General features: G+C 36.4%; 1 protein-coding gene across 13 annotated transcripts in view; it reads left to right on the top strand.

Moving 5' to 3' along the window:
* Positions 1 to 15439, top strand: part of LOC141333649 (glutamate receptor-interacting protein 1-like) — a 331685-nt gene that overhangs the window by 242511 nt on the left and 73735 nt on the right. For all 13 annotated transcript variants that reach the window (XM_073838710.1, XM_073838715.1, XM_073838707.1 and 10 more), the window contains exons 7-9: positions 1951 to 2096; positions 9979 to 10126; positions 11803 to 11972. In XM_073838710.1, coding sequence (XP_073694811.1) covers positions 1951 to 2096; positions 9979 to 10126; positions 11803 to 11972 — 464 coding nt within the window. The remainder of the gene's footprint in view (positions 1 to 1950; positions 2097 to 9978; positions 10127 to 11802; positions 11973 to 15439) is intronic.

Raw genomic sequence — 15439 nt, 5'->3', positions numbered from 1 at the left:
GGTGAATTCCACAGGAAAGCTGCGGACTTGGCAACACTGCAGTAAGGTCAATAAACGATAACTCTGAGTATATCAACATGCAATATTGTTGATAATAAAACTGAAATGTACTTTAAAAATAAACACTTTACTAAAATCTGTTTTGTCTCAATAAAGGCATAAGTCCATAAATATAACTTTTTTTTAAAAAAGAAGACGAAATATTATTGCAGATTGCTGTACACGCCTCTATTACGCTTTCATGTGTGTGTTTGCCAGATATCAAGAGTTCAAATCCCTGAAATAGATTGCTAAATTAAATAAATTTTTTGCTTAATTTTTTGCAACCTAAATATGATAATAAGTGAAAAGTACATTCGACACAGGACTAAGAATAAGACTAAATTTAAAAATAGCTGACAAAATTAACACTATTCTGTAGGCAGCTTACTAGGTTTTGGAAAAGTCTTTAAAAATGAGTCACTAGTAGCGTTTATGATGCTGTTGATTACAGACATACAGTAGGATTCACAATAAATGTTGAAATAGTTATTTTTAAGCCATGTACATGTGTTTTTCTCTCTGTGGTACATTGTAATGGGTTGGATTTTTATTTTAACCGGTTCGGCATAGTTGAACTGTAGTCATTTCTCTGAAATGGCAAGAAATTGCTTGATGAAAATAGTGTTTCCCAGTCAGAGTTACTTTCGGAACCGAATAGATTGCCCCGCAACTTCAGCACTCGCTTGAGAATTGCAAATGGACCGGCGTGATATTTCACTCGCTCTGGCGTTTGAACTGCTCTGTTATTACCGTCATTACACGCCAGCCCGTCTCTCCCTTTTCCCCTCAACCCTTATCAATATTCATTTTGCACACTGGTAATTTCATTTCTTACGGAGAGAGTATTCCCATTTCTTTTGTTCAGTGGCATGGCTCCTGTTTTCCTGGGTAAATATTGTGTTCTGTTCCTCTGCAATTTAGTATTGACTGGCCTATGACATCTCGCAGTGACAGAGAACGGCCCCCTTGGAAAATAAAAACAGCAAATTTCATTTTGTTGCAGTCGTAAATCAAGCCTCTAAACAACACTCATCTCTTGTGGTGCTCCCTGTTATTTCGGGGTTAAAATGTTTTTTGAAACTGTCCTCACGTAAAGCTCGGTAGTCTGACGTAGCCAGACTTACATAGAAAGATTCACAAACTGACTAATCACAGTTTACCTTTGTAAATACAGTATCTACTAACATTTGAATATTTTGTGTAATGAATGAAAATAGTTATAGATTTATAGTAAGTTTTACATTTTTGTATAAATGGTATTTATATACCATCAACATTCTGCTAGTAAGGTATTTTAAATAAAACTGACTAAAGATTTGATACCACTACTTTGGGAGACTTAAGCAAATCCAGTTATTAATTCTTCCTCAGAAGCAATCATTGTTGCAGCTGTATCTCGTAAACACATATTTGTTTCCAGGCAGGCTGATAAAAACACAGATGTCAGCCAATCAGATTGGCACTAGATAGAAGAGCCAGAATATGCCAGTTTTGTGTGCAGTGTGCATTAGACGGTTCAAGAACATTGAGTTCCAGATGCTCCAATAGAAATGGTCATATTTTCCCCATGTTCTTGAGTACTTCCCAAGGTACATGAGTTTATTTTTATATCTTCTGAGCTTCACTAAGGTTGCTGGCCTTAATAGTTTAAGAATTACTGTGGATTCGAAAGGTCTCTGGTGTGTTGAACACAGACTTGCCTGCCATGATAACAGATGGAATGTGTGGAATTGTAAAGCCTGTAACCTTTCCGACATTTTAAAGGCTTATTGTTACGAGCAAACAAGCAGAAGGGCACACAATACAAATGCTATTGTGTCTCGGGATGCCTCTCTTGTGTACCCCACATTTCTTGTGTAATTCAAAAAGGCCATTTTAGTCTTCATTGTGTTTTGTTTTCTCTCTCAGGGAAGGTACCATCAAACCCGGCGACAGGCTGCTCAGTATTGATGGAATTCGTCTGCATGGAGCGTCTCACGCAGAGGCTATGAGCATCCTCAAACAATGCGGCCAGGAGGCCACTCTCCTCATAGAGTATGATGTGTCAGTCATGGGTAAGGACACACCCACTTGAACTAATCCCACCCCCAGATAATTTACATGTATTTTATTTATCTATTTATTTGTTTATTTAACATTCAAATACTCAACTAGAACAAAAACCCTCCACCTCCCCCAGCTCCACCTGTATATATCTGCTATGGGGTTATTGCATGTATGTTATACAGTTAAAGTCAAAAGTTTACATACACCTTACAGAATCTGCAAAATGATAATTATTTTAGCAAAATAAGAGGGATCATACAAAATGCATGTTATTTGTTATTTAGTACTGACCTGAATAAGATATTTCACATAAAATATGTTTACATATAGCCCACAAGAGAAAATAGTTGAATTTATAAAAATGACCCTGTTCAAAAGTTTAGATACACTGGATTTTTAATACTATGTTGTTACCTGAATTACCCTTGTTTGTCCTGAAGAGTTAAACTGTCTACTGTTCTTTAGAAAAATCCTTCAAAGGTCACACAAATTCTTTTTTTTTTTTTCAGAATTTCAGAGTATTTGAGCCCTTTCCAACAATGACTGTATGATTTTGAGATCCAGCTTTTCACACTGACGACAACTGAGGGACTTATATGCAACTATTACGAAAGGTTCAAATGCTCACTGATGCTTTAGAAGGAAAAACGATGCATTAAGGGTTGAAAACTTTTTTTTTCATTTAGTACTGCCCTTTAGAAGCTGCAATAGATACTTGCATATTTCCCAGAAGACAAAATAAGTTAAACTTACCCTGAGCTTCAAATTCAAAACGTTTTCACCCCCGGCTCTTAATGCATTGTGATTCCTTCTGAAGCATCAGTAAGCGTTTGAACCTTCTGTAATAGTTCCATATGAGTCCCTCAGTTGTCCTCAGTGTGAAAGGATAGATCTTAAAATCACACAGTCATTGTTGGAAAGAGTTCAAATACACAAAAATGCTGAAAAACCAAGGAATTGGTAGAACTTGAAGGCTTTTTCTGAAGACTAATGAGCAACTATCACCAAAAAAAAACACAAAAAAAACACAACTGTTTCAAGTACTTTGAAAAGTTTTTCTTAATAGTTTTCTTTACTTTGTCAAGAAGGTGCCCTTCATGGTTTGTTGGAGACCAGTTGTTCTGTTGTGTTCTGAAAACATCTGTTGAGGCCTAATCGTTCCAGCTGGAAGACCATTACAGTATTTGTAAACACATATCGACTGAAAACCGCAATTACAGAATGTAACATTTTAGCAATTTTGAAAAAGATCACACGTTTATTTTATGTTATCCAGCTCTCGAATGTCGATATGTTTTTGCAGCGTTTGTAAATGTCAGGGAAAACATGCTGTGGATAATGACAGAGTGCCAAAGTGGTGAATGAGGTGCACAAAGAACAAGAAAGAGGTTGACAGCGAGTGAGCTGAACTGAAATTAAAAGGAAATTCTCTAATATTTGAAGTGGCCCATGGCTGTAACTCATCTTTCCGATGTCTTTGTTGAGCTCTGACCCGGAAGTGATAGATTGTCTTTAGATTCTGCTGCGCCCAGTGGAAAGGCACATCCTGCTTCACTGCACTGATATGCCCCTCAGTTTGAACAGTGCTGTCTGAATGGCATTAAACGCTAACTACTCTATAGTGTCTGTTCGACTGCGTTTTTGGTCAGTGCACTTTCCTTTTCAGCTTAAGTCTTGCTGTGTAACTGACAGATCATTCTGTCCTGGATTTCTGTCTGAAATACAGCACTTTCTCCCCACCTAAAACAATTTATACCCTCTTTCTACTCTCTCTCCTCTCACTCTTTCTTTCTGTTTTATCAACTCTCCTGCTCTGTACAGTATATGTTCATTGGTGCAGAAGACTGAAAAATCTTGACTGATTTCTGAAAATCAGCTGTTACGAACAGTTTATTTCAATCAAATCTTTGATTCAGCATTTCTTATATGCCATTAAGAGAGTTCATAGTAGGGCTGTCACGACTCATCGATTCAGTTCGAGTACTCGTTTTTAGAAAATCCTGGATTGCAATTTTACCAGTGTCGAGTAACCGGCAAAATACCGGAAGTGGTGCATTCCACGGACAAAAATCCATGAAAGCATTATTAGACTGTTTTCTAAGGCTGCATGATACATTAAACTCATTTAAAAATAATCATAAAGCATAATGCAATTGTAAATTCACAAAGGCTATGATTCAATTAATTAAATATATTCGATAGGTTTAATATATGCGCTTTAATTATTTACATTCGTGTAAGTTACATATGTGCATCTTAGAGCGACTCCGTTGACAGTAAATGCTGCTCCACACAAACTGTTATCATTTACATGTGTGGAGCGTCAGACTCCATCTCTGCATATAATAATGTTTATCTAGGAATGCAGCGTTCGCCATTTCATCAAATTTGTAAGGTAAATCGTTTATAAACCTAAGCAAACACAGAAGAGTATGTCAATATCTTTCTCAATATGCTAACTGTTCATCGCAATTTCAAAATGAAAGCTCAAACACTCACTCTATGAGTTTACACGTTTTAATGTCCACATATTCAAGAAATTGCAGTTGTTGTAGCATTTCTCTCGTAAAGAAATTGCCAAATATTAAGTGGAAATTTTAATTAAATGTTTGGTCAATATTAAAGAATTAGGTCGTGCAGTAAAGTGTAAAATCAATCGTCAGGCTGTTGACACCTTCTGCAGGCATCTTATATAATACATAATGTACATTAGTTGTATTGTTTATAATACGTTATGTATTTTCAGTTTTGTTCAATAAAACCAAATGATTAATCACTTTTGAAACTCTATTTGGACCAATTATTTTGCCACATTGCTATTATATATGTAGTTTAAGTCATTTTAAAGGCTATTGTTAGCTTAGGTATTTTTATTACCTCAGAAAATTAATTATAATTATCCAAGTACTCGATTAAATTATCGGAATAATCGACTGATTACTAAATTACCAAAATAATCATTAGTGACAGCCCTAGTTCATAGTATTAGCTTGTTTGTTGATGAACTCATTACGAATCAGATGTTTTGAAAAAAGTTGATTTTCCGTTCAATAAGTCGGTCAGTTGTTGATTCGTAAAACTGCTCGGAATGACTCAGACCGATTTCTGAGTGAATTGTTCAGATGATTCACTAAAAAGACTTAAAGATTGATTCAAAAATGTTTAATTTATGAATCAGGCAAGTAGTTGCTTTAAGAGTGTTTAGGTTCAGTCACAGGCAAAAGAAGTCCACTGTCTATTGTCAGTTGTGATATATAAAGCACAACTCACTTAGAAGTCACTTTCTTCTTGCTGAAATCCACATAAGCAAACTGAATCCAGTGCGAAATCTGCAAGGAAAAAATCGCCATCATGTAAAGTTCCCAATCGCATTGATTCCTATTGAAATGACTGGATTTCATTGCAAAAATCACTGAACAGCTGTAACTGTGCTCGCTCGTTTTCTGTAAAATATATAACGGGTCTATAAAATATATGATTGCTTTCTGTATACATCCAATAAAATATTCATATATGCACCAATTATAGTTGGAAAGAGGCTAGCTTTATTTATGAGTTTGTGACAGACGTCACTGACTTTGGCTCCCAGCGATCGGCTGCTGGCCAGCTTTTCTCATATCTCATTTGCATAATATTAAGCATTATCTCATGTATTTGACACCGCTTGCTCTGCTCCGCAATCTCCCTTCGAGAAGGAACTAAAAATGGCTGCTCAGCTCTGCACCAGTGGACGCATACAATAACGAGGTTTGATTAAAACTAATCGCCAGAGACCTAGCATGCATTGTGCATTCATCACAATTTACAACCACCCTTCCTCCCATCGCCACACGCTCCTACAACGCTTCGTGGCAACACGAACGCTCCTCGTAAGCTCCTCGATCAAGCCCTCATCAGGGTGATGTGCTTAACGGTGGCACGTTAATCACCAAGCCTCTGTTACCCGGATGGCACCCATGTGATTGAACAATTTCCCCACCTCTGGCTTTATTAATGGATAGTCCGTTCCTCGTTGTTTAGCTGGTGTCAGGTGGGTCTGCGAGGCTTGGCAGGAAGGTGAAGGTGGAAATCAGGGGCTGGGAAAAGGGTTTAATCATAATCGGCTGTCAGGCGGCTCAGTGAGAACTTGGATCCCATTTAGCTATCTCACAGATCCACTAGAGATGTGCAGGTTGGTCATTTTGTCTACTTAGACAATCTACCCGGCAGCCAATTTTCCTGCCAATTTTCAGTTCAGCCGTTCCAGGGTTTCTGCAGGTCTTAAAAAGTCTTAATTTGGCTTTTCCAGAAATTAAGGCCTAAAAAGGATATTAAATTGGAGCAAAGAGTCTAAAATTGAAAAGTCATGGCACTAAATACAGCATGTACTGCAAAAAAAACCTCTTTTTTGTTTTGCTTTCCAATACAAATATCTAAACATTCTTAAATTTACTTGATATGCAAATTGAACATAATGAACTCTTGTTTTGTGAGAAATTGAACTCAGAAGTGAAGTGCGTTTGTGCTGAAAACAAGAACAAATACCTGTCAGTAGGGTGAAAACTAGTTTTCCCTTTGAATTTAGTTGATTTTTCTGAGCCTACTGGAGATATTTGTTCATTTTTAATCATAAACTCAATATATTCTCATAAAACAAGACTTTTTATTTTGTCATTTGACTTCTCAAGTAAATCAAGCAAGTCTTTAGACATTTGCACTGAAAAACAAGACAAAAAATACTGATGAGGAACATCTTTTCGTTTTGCTGTGTGATCAGAAGGTCCAGTAAAGGTTATTTCCATATTAAATTGTTTCAGAGCAGATCTATTCAAGCAATTTCTGTATTTATTAATTCTTTTTTGTAAAGTAAATCACAAAGTAATGGAGATAAGTTGGAAGTTGTATTTGTAAACTTTGAAATACAAGACATTTACATTTAGATACCATTGTGTTCCATTCCATTTATTTCTTAAAGGGATAGTTCACCCAAAAATGAAATCATTAATTACTAATTGCTCATGTCGTTCCAAACCCGTTCGATGCGCGTTCACACGAGTAACTGACAGAGAAGAGAAAAATGTTGAATAATTTTTGTTTTCTTTGCTCACAAAAAGTATTCTTGTAGCTTCATCGGACATTATGGTTTAATGTCACATAGACTATTTTAACAATGTCCTTGCTACCTTTCTGGGCCTTGAATGTGTCAGTTGCGTTGCTGTGTATGGTCAGAAATCTTTTGGATTTCATCAAAAAATATCTTAAGTTGTGTTCCAAAGATGAACAAAGTTCTTACAGGTTGGAACGACATGAGGGTGAGTAATTAATGACAGAATTTTCATTTTTAGGTGAACTATCCCTTTAAATATTCATTAGTTGGTTCTAAAAAGGTCTTACAAAGCTTTAAATTTATCTTCATAAACATGCAGAAACCCTATGTCTTCCTAACCAGTCAGACTGCAATATTCCAGCTAAAATACCATCATAACAACTCATTTGCATGCAGCTAATGGACTCTTGATCATTGTTGAATGCTTTAAAACAGCAGTTCTTTGTTACTTGTGTACTTGTTCCCATCGTGAGCTTTCACACTGCTGTTTAACATTATTAACACATCACCACATGTTTGAGTCTTCGTAGAGCTGCTTTACAAACCAAAGCAGCATCTTTCAGACTAGCGCAGGAGTTTCCCCCAGTGCGTTGGCATTTCGCGATGGCAGCAAGTGTGTTTACCGCGTATGCGGGGAGGAAGTTGACACACCTGACAGGCGACAGCTGTACGCCCGCTCTAACTAAAGAGCGGCTGCTCCTTCTGTCCGCTCCGCACACAACAGCAGGAGCTATTTCTCTTTGTAATGGGCGTCGAGTGAAATCAGCGCGTGTTGGGAAGGGGCTGGAGGAGCAGACGTGTGACATGTGTTTGCGTGTGGTGTTTCCTCCTTGCTCTGAAGACGTATGGTGTAATCAGGTCTTTTAGTGCGGTCCATTACTAAACTGAGATGGTGAATTACCACCATTAGACTTTAACAGGTCTAACCGCAGCCGCTCACCCTCATTCACATTAATGAGGTGTGTGTACATGTGTGTGTGGGTGTCTAACCATCATTCAGATGTTTTTTTTTTCTTCCAGATGTTTGGGCACTTAAGCCACACTTACAAATGTATGTAATTTCATTGCATTAGAAGCAAAATATCAAATTACGTTGCTAACATAGTGGTGTAAATGTGATTCTTAGTGGATGTGTTAAGGCAATCAGTTCCTCAAGTTCACACAGCACAGGTGTATGTACATGCTCCGTTAAATTTGGCATCAAAACAGATTTTCAGGAATGAAGTCATAATGTTATGAGAGTAATTTTGTGAAAGGAAAAACGATGCATTAAAAGCATTGAATTTTGAAGATCAGGGTAAAATTCAGTTATTTAGTCTTCTGGAAAACAAGTATCTTCTGTAGCTTCTGAAGTACAAAAAAAACAGATAAGAAAAAAGAAAAAGAAAAATGTACACGTATTCATTCTGTTCAAAAGTTTTTACCCCCTGGTTCTTAAAGCACCGTGTTTTTTTCTGAAGCATTAGTGAGCGTTTGAACCTTCTGTAATAGTTGCATTTGAGTCCCTCAGTTGCGAAAATACGGATTTCAAAATCATACAGTCATTGTTGGAAAGCGTTCAAATACACAAAAATGCTGAAAAACCAAAGAATTTGTGGGATTAAGAATCAGTTTAATCAACCAAATGATTAAGAATCAAGTGTATGTAAACTTTTGAACAGGGTAATTTTTATAAATTCAACAATTATTTTCTCTTTTGGACTATATGTAAACATCTTTTATGTGAAATATCTTATTCAGGTCTGTACTAAATTAAAAATAACATGCATTTGGTATGATCCCTCTAATTTTGGTCAGCTTCTGCAAGGTAAGGTGTGTGTATGTAAACCTTTAACTTAAACTATTTTTGGAGAAGAAATCGCAATACTTACTGAGTCTCATAATGCTGTGTAATAATATTTTGAGACACGATAATGAACAACAGTCTCTGAACAACAGTATTGTAAGAAAAACAATGCTATATAAAAATAATTGGGGAAAAACAATATTATTTTAATCTCATAATGCTGTGTAGTAATGTTTTTGGAAAAGTAATGCTATATAATAGTTTTAAATGAAAAAAAAAACGATATAATATAATATATATACAATATAAACTTTATAATAATATTTTGAGAAAAAAAAAACAATACTTTAATCTCACAATACATCAATTTTATTCTGGGAATTTGGACTTTATCCTTCTTTAATCTTTAATTTTATTCTTGTTTTATTCTCAAAATATTGACTTTATTCACATAATGTGATGACTGTATTCTCATTCTTTTTCCTAATGTGTCTCTAAAATACTGTCTAAAATTTTGAACAAGATATCCGCATTTACTTTTTTTGTTTACTTGAAACAATGTATTAACTGTGTCATAAAAAATAGCATTGGTTTGATGTTTTAATACCTAATGCACTGATTTGAGATTAATAAAGTATGCTCTTAAATATACATACGTATACAAGTTAAAGTGTGTTAAACCCATCTTTATCTTATACATATCTCATAACCTTCTGCATTATGCTCATATAGTGTGGATTATAAGCATTAGCAGAGCTTCAGTGGATGCCAACTAAGCATATAAGGCTTTGGATTGGTTTACCTAAATATATAATGATTTTCAGGCCACAGTTTCAATTTCTTCTGTGCAGCTTTTTGATTTAGGCTTCATCCAATTTCTGGACTGTACACCTAACCCAAGCTTTCTGATTTGCATTAATATACCAAAAAGCCAAGTTTCGCCGAAGGTTATGAGGCACTTTGTACCCCTGTAATGTCCAATTTCTGAATATAATCTCTGTTATTTCCTACTTTACAGATTCTGTAGCCACAGCTTCAGGCCCGCTGCTGGTGGAGGTGGCTAAGTCGATGGGTTCCAGTTTAGGTCTGGCTCTCTCTACCTCCATGTACTGCAATAAGCAGGTCATCATCATCGACAAGGTCAAACCAGCCAGCATCGCCGATAGGTAATTACAGCCGCAATCATTTCCCGCATACATAGGAAGACAACCATTTCGGTTCCTCATGAAAGAAGCATCATTGCTCATCATGTTTCCATTGTTCTTCAAGCCAGATCAATGCATCGAGAGGAGAGAAATGTATGCTGCAGGAACCTGATGCCTGCTTGTGAAATTTTCAAAGTTTGAAATGCATAAAGCTTAGCAACTAATTATAGAAATTCAATAACTCATCTAGCCTTCACGCCAGCAGAAAGGCCTGGAACAATAATAAGGGTGGCGGAGTGCTGAGCAAGTGAAAACCTTTCCATCAGAACAGATTAGCACTTTGAAGATGATTCAAGAGTTTGCTCTTGGGAGAAACATGGGGAGGGATTTATAAATACACCTTAAACCTCTTTTCCATCAACAGGGTGCCAATTTAGGTGCTCAGTTTGGAATTATAATCTGCGTTTCTACTTTAAAGTGCACTTCCACTCAAAATTGGCTTAAAATCACTCACACTAATAATATATTTAAAAATATTATGATTAAGGGTAAATAAATAACATTATATATAAGAAATTGTTTTTTGAGGATTTCAGATTTCTCTCCATATAATGGACTTCTATGGTGCCCCCGAGTTTGAACTTCCACAATGCAGTTTAAATGCAGCTTCAAAGGGCTCTAAATGATCCCAGCCTAGGAAGAAGAGTCTTATCAAGTGAAACGATTGGTTATTTTCTAAAACTTTTTAACTTCAAATGCTCCTCTTGTCTAGCTCTGCGTGAACTCAAATTGTCCTACACTGCTTTTTTATCTTTTTTGTAAAGGGTGTTTGATCTTCTTTGCAAGTTCATTTTGTAAACACTTGGTCGGTACTTCCTTCCTACATCCTACGATGTCGAGCGATTTTAAAGTTGGAGGAGAAAATGAGATGGGAGTTTTTTGACATACCCTGTCTTGAACCAGAGTACACAGAGTTCATGCAGAGCTAGATAAGACAAGCATTTGAGGTTAAAAAGTATATACAATGTAATTTTTTTTTTTAGAAAATAACCAATCATTTTGCTAGATAAGACCCTTCTTTCTCGGCTGGGATCTTTTCGACTGCTTTGAAGCTGCATTAAAACTGCATTTTGGGAGTTCAAACTCATATCGCACTGCTACTTGTAATCTAGGTTACTTGTTTTAGGTAATGTATTCTGACTACTTTTTAGATTACTTTTTATCAAACTTGTTTAGGACTTGCCATTAAACATACTATATTGATATAAAAAAGCAAAGAGAAAAAAATATAAAAGAAGAATTTGGGCAAATCAATAAATTATGAATAATTGTGTGACTAATATGTAATCATGTAATGATTACAAAAGTAATGTAATCTGATATGAGTATTTTAAAATCTAACATACTTTTATTACAAGTACTTAATTTTTGGAATCTGATTACATAATCCAGATTACCTGTAATCAGTTACTAACCAGTATTTATTATATTTTTAAATGATATGTTCAGGAGCATATTAGAATATGCTATAGTATCAAATTTGGTGTTGGAAATCATAAAATGTTAGAGTACTGAAAGCCTTGATGTTAGATTATGATAGTTGTATTATTGAGAAGAATTAGTTTGAAATGACGCACTTGCACTTTACTGCATGTTTAGGGCTGGCAGAACAGGAAGTGATCTCATTTCTTTTGCAGGTGTGGTGCGCTTCACGCAGGTGATCACATCCTGTCGGTGGACGGCACAAGTATGGAGTATTGCACACTGGCCGAGGCCACCCAGCTGCTAGCTAGCGCTTCAGAACACGTCAAAATGGAGATTCTGCCCCACCACCAGACAAGACTGGCTCTCAAGGGCCCTGAACATGGTAAGAAACCCATACACACTCACTCTGGACCACAGTTGTACATCAAAGAAAGCCTCAAATCTTTTGATTTCAATTTTCAGGGTCACTGGAAAAACGTGCCTCTATATACATCTGCAGCACCATAATTACGTACCTTAGTGCACGTTTCACATCATTTTCAAAGTGAAATGTCCAAAGAGTTGCGCTAAAACACAAGTTCAATGCATGACCATTGCACGTTTTTATCACGTTGGTATAGGCACGTATTGCAGAGTTTTTATTAGGCTGCTTGAGGGGAAGTGTATTGCAGCTGTTCAGAATTGAAATATCTGGGTGTGTCACTAAAGGTTAATGCTCTATCGTGTTGGAAATATCCCCTACACCCAACCCAATCCTAAATCTAACACATGAAAAAGAGATTTAAAAACGCATTTGTTGACGCCGCCGTGCTATTTTAACTTCCTTATGCACGTTTGAGCTGTTTTGTCAATCCGTAGTTTCATGGGGTTCGTACTGGAGCTGTTCATCACTCAAGTTCAATGCCATATCACGTGAACTACCGAGCAAACCTACTGAATTAGAAAAGTCATGCATATGAAGCTGTATACAGTGCCTTGCAAAAGTATTCATACCCCTTCATTTTTGTCACATTTTGTATTGTTGCAGCATTATATTAAACTGCTTTAAATTAGTTTTTTCCCCACATCAATTTACACTCCATACACCATAATTTGTCAAACCAGATTTGCAAATTTTACAAATTTATTAAAAATAAAACACTGAAATAAGTACATTGCATAAGTATTCATACCCTTAACTCAGTACATACTGTAGTTGAAGCACCTTTACAGCCTCAAGTCTTTTTGGGTATGATGTGACAAGCTTTGCACATCTGCATTTGGCAATTATCTGCCATTCTTTGCCTCAACTTTTCACCTCTCAAGCTCTGTCAGCTTGGATGGGGGCTGGCAGACATTTTCTAGAGTCCTAGTTGTTCCAATTGTCTTCCATTATGGATAATGCTTCTGTGAACTTTCAATGCTGCAGATTTTTTTCTGAACTCTTCCCTAGATCATTGCCTTAACGCAAGTCTGTCACTGAGCTCTACAGGCAGTTATCTTGACCTCAGGACTTGGTTTTTGCTTTGATATGCATTTTCAGCTGTTAGACCTTTTCTGAGAGGTGTGTGCCTTTCTAAATCATACTCATTCAAATGAATTTGCCACAGTTTAACTCCACTCGAAGAGTAGTAACATCTAGAAGCAATATGAATGCACTGTATTCAAAAGTATCAGTTTTCAAATCGCGCAAGATGTTAAAATTGTTATGAAACCATATTATAATGGATATAATAAAATTGGGCTTTATTAATCAAAACTCTGTGTAAATCACACTTTGTGTGAAAAGGAATAAAATTTTACTGCATCTAGTGTTCATTTCAGCTGGAAAATGCAGTGATTCGTACATATAGGTAAATTTTTTCAGTTTATAGAGGGATGTATTTCCAATGAGCCTATGCTGTCAATGGGGACAGCGTATTATAAGCATATAGAAAAGACACAGTATCCTTGCTTGATTTCGCACTGATTTGACTCTTTTTACACCCTTAAAATGCTCCATATGGCTTTCTCTACTACTGAAGTGATGCAGATTGGAAAACGTAGTGGATAAGTGCATATTTATTTCGAGAAGTACCGTTTTACTCACTCTGTGTTTTATTTTCGGTCACATTTATTAATAGGAGCTGTTCTCTGAAATGTACGTCGTGCATCTTAGATCGTAGTACCTCTTCAAACCTAAGTGCTCTGAGGAGAGAGCGGAGACACCCTGTTAACAAGTTAATCGATTTATTGAAAGTGATGGCATATGCATAATTGATGCCTAACATAATTCCTGCATGTCTTTGGTATCAACCCTGTAGTTCCTAGATACACTAGGTTGTCTGAAAGCACCGTTTGACATCTCAGTGCACGGCCAGCTGTGTCCTGTCCAGATGACGGTTATCTTAATGCTATTTAAGCATCTTTCCTGTAGAGATATCTAGGGTAGTGCATCTTGCTATGCGTCTCAGGTTGTCAGGGGTTATGTGGTGTTCAAAAAGCTTCCTCTTATCACCTGACAGGTTTTTATTAGGCGGTATGCCACCAAATGCTATGATAACGAGATTCAACGTCAAAAGTTTAAAGCCACGATGATTCTCACAGAGAATGTGTTCTTATGACATCCAATGTGCATTCTGTCACGTCTTATCAGGAGCGGGAAGCTGACGTTGAAATGCAGAGACAAAGGTTTAAACACTGCTGTACTTCTTGATAGGACTAGATTTATAGCACAAAGATGTGGATAGCCACACTCGAGCAGAACCAGGCAAGAATGATCAGACCAGAGTCATACTGTATTTAAAGGGACAGTTCACCCAAAAATGCAAATTCTGTAATTAATTAGTAGTTCCAAACCCATTAAACCTTCGCTCATCTTTGGAACACAAATGAAGACATTTAAAAGAGAAGAAATTGTTGAATAAAGTCGTAATTTTTGTTTTCTTTTCACATAGCTTTGTAAAATTACAGTTGAACCACTGATGTCACATGGACTATTTTAATGATGTCCTTACTACCTTTTTGGGCCTTGAATGTGTCAGTTGCATTGCTGTCTACGCAAGCTCCCGGATTTAATTAAAAATATCTTAATTTGTGTTCCGAAAATGAACAAAAGTCTTAAGGCTTTGGAACAACATGAGGGTCAGTAATTAATGACAGAATTGTAATTTTGGGTGAACTATCCCTTTAAAGACCAGAATCAAGTCTAATGACCATCCAGCCGGTTGTTATCGCAGAATAAACCCCTACAGGGTGATCAGGAGCCCAACGCAAAGCAGATGAGCCCTACATCACACTGAAGGGGTTTGTTCTGCGATAACAACCGTCTGGATGAACATTATCCAGCTTATTACACGCCTACTCGCCACATAGGTAAACAATTAGACACGAAATATTGATTTGAGTTGAAATATTTAAACACAAAGCTTGTGCAAAGCAAAACAGTTCCTAACAAACAGCTTTGAGCCTAGATGATGTTCAGACCAGACGAAAGTTTAAGCTTTTCACACCATAAATAAAGACGAGGACTTACAATGACAAACGTTTTTACCAATACTACTTAATATACTTAAAGCAATAGTACCCAAAAATGAAAATTCTGTCATTTGTTACTCACTCTTTTGTTCATCTTTGGAATACAAATTAAGATATTTTTGATGAAATCCGAGAGCTTTCTGACCCCGCATAGACATAGAAATAGTCTACTGTATGTTACATCACAAAATTAAAGTTTAACCACTGAAGTTTTGAGAATACTTTTTGTGCACAAAGAAAACCAAAAAACTGATTTTTTTTTTAACAATTTCTTCTCGTCCCTGTCAGTCTTTGACATGCTCGACTTTCACGCATAGTTAACTTTTTAGTCTGCCATTGCTGCTGGTTCCTTGA

Source organism: Garra rufa, chromosome 4 (assembly GCF_049309525.1).
Source record: "Garra rufa chromosome 4, GarRuf1.0, whole genome shotgun sequence".
Taxonomy (NCBI): Eukaryota; Metazoa; Chordata; class Actinopteri; order Cypriniformes; family Cyprinidae; genus Garra; species Garra rufa.
This window is presented reverse-complemented; position numbering and strand designations above follow the sequence as displayed.